The sequence below is a fragment of the Trichosurus vulpecula genome, chromosome 2, assembly GCF_011100635.1.
Source record: "Trichosurus vulpecula isolate mTriVul1 chromosome 2, mTriVul1.pri, whole genome shotgun sequence".
NCBI classification, from domain to species: domain Eukaryota; kingdom Metazoa; phylum Chordata; class Mammalia; order Diprotodontia; family Phalangeridae; genus Trichosurus; species Trichosurus vulpecula.
The window spans coordinates 264,144,849-264,148,686 of record NC_050574.1 but is presented as its reverse complement, the minus strand read 5'-3'; the positions used below and the strand labels follow the sequence as shown (position 1 = coordinate 264,148,686).

Here is a 3,838-nt window from a genome sequence, read left to right as displayed (position 1 = left end):
GCCAATGGCTAGTTACTGGATGCTCAGGACACTGCTGTTACCTCATGCCTACCTATAACCTTCTGAAAAAGGATAAAAACTAGGTTCCTCCTCTATCTCTTTCTTGGGTTATTTGCTGAGAATAGACTCAAACTTCTTTACCTCTATGTAAGGTCAGTGGCTGTATATTTCATTGCAAACTTTCCTCATCTCCTAAACTCTCCCATCCCTAATAGTAGGAGAAAAATTCCAGGAAGATATGGCAAGAGAGGGAATTGAGTATCCAGATTCATTTCTTCATTCTGTGTCTATTTTTTATGTCCTTTGTAAAGGAACAAGTCTGATGTCTATGGAGATAAGGAACCACACTGTCGTGACTGAGTTCGTCCTGCTTGGCATCCCACACACAGAAGGGCAGGAACAAGTACTCTTTGTTGTTTTCTTGATCTTCTACCTTTGTACCCTGCTGGGGAACCTTCTCATCCTTGTGGCCGTGATGTCTGATTCCCATCTTCACACTCCTATGTGTTTCTTCTTGTGCAACTTATCGGTGCTAGATATTGGCTTCTCCTCAGTCAGTACCCCCAAGATGCTGGCAAATCTTTTGGTGAGGAATCGGGTCATTTCCCTGGGTGGATGTATGTCCCAGGTTTTCTTCTATCACTTCTTGGGCAGTACTGAGTGTCTGCTTTATACTGTGATGGCCTATGACCGATTTGCTGCCATCTGCCACCCATTGCCTTACACCATCATCATGAACCGCTGGGTTTGTGCTGTCCTGGCTGCTGGGACCTGGTTCACCGGCTCTTTCCATGCTACTATTTTTACCACACTAACCTTCCAGCTGCCCTACTGTGGTTCAAATGTGGTAGACTATTTTTTCTGTGACATCTTTCCTGTGGTCAAGTTGGCCTGCAGCAACACCCTCATCATTGAGACAGTGAGCTTTACCAATATTGGTCTTGTGTCCATGACCTGCTTCCTCCTTATCTTGGCATCCTATGTTCGCATTGTCATTGCTATTTTGAAGATGCACTCAGCTGAAGGTCGGCAGAAGGCAGCATCTACCTGTGTGTCTCATCTCTCTGTTGTCACTCTGTTTTTTGGGCCCTGTGCCCTCATCTATACCCAGCCATCTCTAAGTGAAGTGCTAGTGACTCCTGTTCAGATTTTTGGCAATGTTGTCACCCCCATGCTTAATCCCACAATTTACACCATTAGGAACAAGGATGTCAAGGGAGCACTAAAGAAGCTAGCTGGGGGACAGGTCACATCAGAGGGGAATCACTAGTTGATATACAAACTGATTTATCTTTCTTTTCCCCTAATGGTTTAAAATGAAAGTGAAAATCAAATGTAGCCATATTAAATATTGGAGAGGCTTCCACATCAAGGATAATTAAAAGCTATTCTTCATGATGCTAAGTTTCGGTAGTCTCATGAGCCTTCTCGTTAGAGGCCACAATGGGTCTGGAAACACTCCTTTCAGTGTTGTCCATTGCTAATAATAATAATTATTAATAATATTGTTAATAATAAACAAGAATCTTTTACATAGTGCTTTAAGTGTTGAAAAGTACTGTATCATTGTAAATTGTCTTTTGAGGCTCATGAGACTTTGAATTAGTCTAGTGGAAGGAGGAGTTGTTTTAAGGATAAATGGGATGTGGGGAGTGGTATCCAGGGTAGAAGTGCTAAGGAATAATGCCCTTGAGTAGGTACTCACATAGAAGTAGGGCAGCTTGTGTTACACCGAAGTCACAGAATCCCAGAATTGAAAGGACCTCAACAGCCGTCTCATCCCATCCAATACATACCTCAATGTACCTAACAATGCTTGTCTCCATTAAAGTTCTTCAGTAACAGCAAATTCATATTTGAGGAAGCCCATTCCATTTCTAGATCATTCTAAAAATTGAGAAAATTTTCCTTATATTGAGTTAAAAACTGACTTCATCAACTTCCACACGTCAGTCCCAGGGTCATTCCAACTGAGCTTCACAAAAGTCTTGGATTGAAAGCCTCATTATTTTTGCAAAAGGCAATGTATGATCTTTTTCTTGGGTTGGTTGATGCTACCATGTCTCTCTCTTCACCCTGCTCTCAGGTCTCAGAATCCAGCCTCAAACTCAGAAGTTCCCTCTCTCAGGGATTGTCCAGCAGTCAACCAGGCAATCAACAAGCATTTACCATATTCTGGCCACTGTGCTAAGGTCTAGAAGTGGAAAAAAGTCTATGCTATTAAGCCCATTCTTATGGCAGAAACAACATGCAAATAACCACGTACGTACAAGATATATAGATATAGGCACACATATTTGTTTAAATATACCTACATCTATGTATCTTGTATCTACATTGAAGGCAATCTCAATAAGAACAGTGGAGGGAACTATAATAGTTCTTTTCACATAGCATGGTTTGAGCTGAGTCTTGAAGGAGGTCAGGAAAACTCAGAAGCAGGGGTGATAAGAAAGAGTAATCCAGGAATAGGGAATTAGTAGGATGGCATGGAGTTGGTAAATGATGTATTCTATGCCAGGAACAGCAAGGAGGGCAGTATATATGGAAGGAAGGAAAGTGTAAGAAGACTGAAAAGGTAGGGGAAAAAGTCCAGGTTGCAAAAGGTTTTGCATCCCAAATAAAGCATTTAATATTTGATCCTGGAGGTAATAGGGAGGCAGTAGAATTTGAGCAGGTGGTGACATAGTCAGACTTGCCCCTTAGCAACAATCACTTTGACAGCTGAGAAGACAGATTGGAGTGGAGAGAAACTTGAGGCAGAATGACCAACCAGAAAGCTATTGCAATATTCCTAACATGTGGTGATGAAAGCTTATACCAGGGTGGTAGCTATGTGACTAGAGAGAATGGGGACAAAACAGGAGCAATGATTTGAAAGTAGATATGACAAGACTTGATTAAAGAATGGATATGTGGGGAAAGTACCAGTGAGGAGCCAAAGATGGACCTGGGATTGAGAGCCTGGTAACTAGGAGAATGGTTATGTGTAGTAATATGGAAATTTCAAAGAGAGAAAGATTTAAGAGGAAAAAAATAATAACTTCTGTTTTGGTCATGTTTGAGATGTCTGTGGGACATCCAGTTTGAGAGGTCCGAAATGTAGTTGGTGATATGGGGCTGGAACTCAGGAAAAAGACTAAAATTGGTGATCATCTGCAAAGAGATAGTAGGGGATGAGATATCAAGTTCAAGGAACAAGAACAGTCCAGTATGAATACAATATAAAATTCATGAAGGAGAGTAACATGAAACAAGCCTTAGAAAGGTAGACTAAGGTAAAACTTTATAGTGTCTTAAATTATTGGCAGTTGAGCTTGTATCATATCATACAGATAATATGAGACCATGGATTGACATGGTCAGATTTATGTTTTAGGAATATTATTTACATTATTATATTGTGATTGTATCACTACAAAAATAATGGAATGGAAACTGAGTGGCGTGGTGGATATTGTGCTGATCCTGGATTCAGGAAGACTTAAGTTCAAAGCTAGCCTCAGACCTTTATCAGTTGTGTCACCTTGGGCAATTCACTTAACCTCTATTTGCCTTAGTTTCCTGACCTCTAAAATGGTGATAAAAATAGCCTTTAACTCCCAGGGTTATCTTGAGGACCAAATGCGATAATATTTGTAAAATGCTTAACATGACATAGTAGGTACTTGATAAATATCTTGTTTCCTTTCTTCTTCCTTACTTCCTTCTTTTTTCCTCCTTCCCTTCCTTCCTACCTTGTTTCTTTCTTTCATTCCTTCTTTCTTTCTTCTTTAAATTTCTCCTTTCCTCCTTCCCTTCATTCCTCCTCCCTCACTTCCTTCCATTCTTCCTTCCC

The 3,838-nt window shown here is 40.6% G+C and overlaps 1 protein-coding gene across 1 annotated transcript; it reads left to right on the top strand.

Annotated features, from left to right (window-relative positions):
• The first annotated feature begins 328 nt into the window (after nucleotides 1-328).
• LOC118836975 (olfactory receptor 958-like) lies at nucleotides 329-1,270 on the top strand. Its single transcript, XM_036744038.1, has one exon. It carries the CDS (start codon nucleotides 329-331, stop codon nucleotides 1,268-1,270), a length of 942 nt encoding a protein of 313 aa, XP_036599933.1.
• The last annotated feature ends 2,568 nt before the right edge of the window (nucleotides 1,271-3,838 follow it).

Excerpts from the sequence above, each read along its gene's own strand:
- LOC118836975 (XM_036744038.1), top strand. The coding sequence starts at position 329 with ATGGAGATAAGGAACCACACTGTCGTGACTGAGTTCGTCCTGCTTGGC.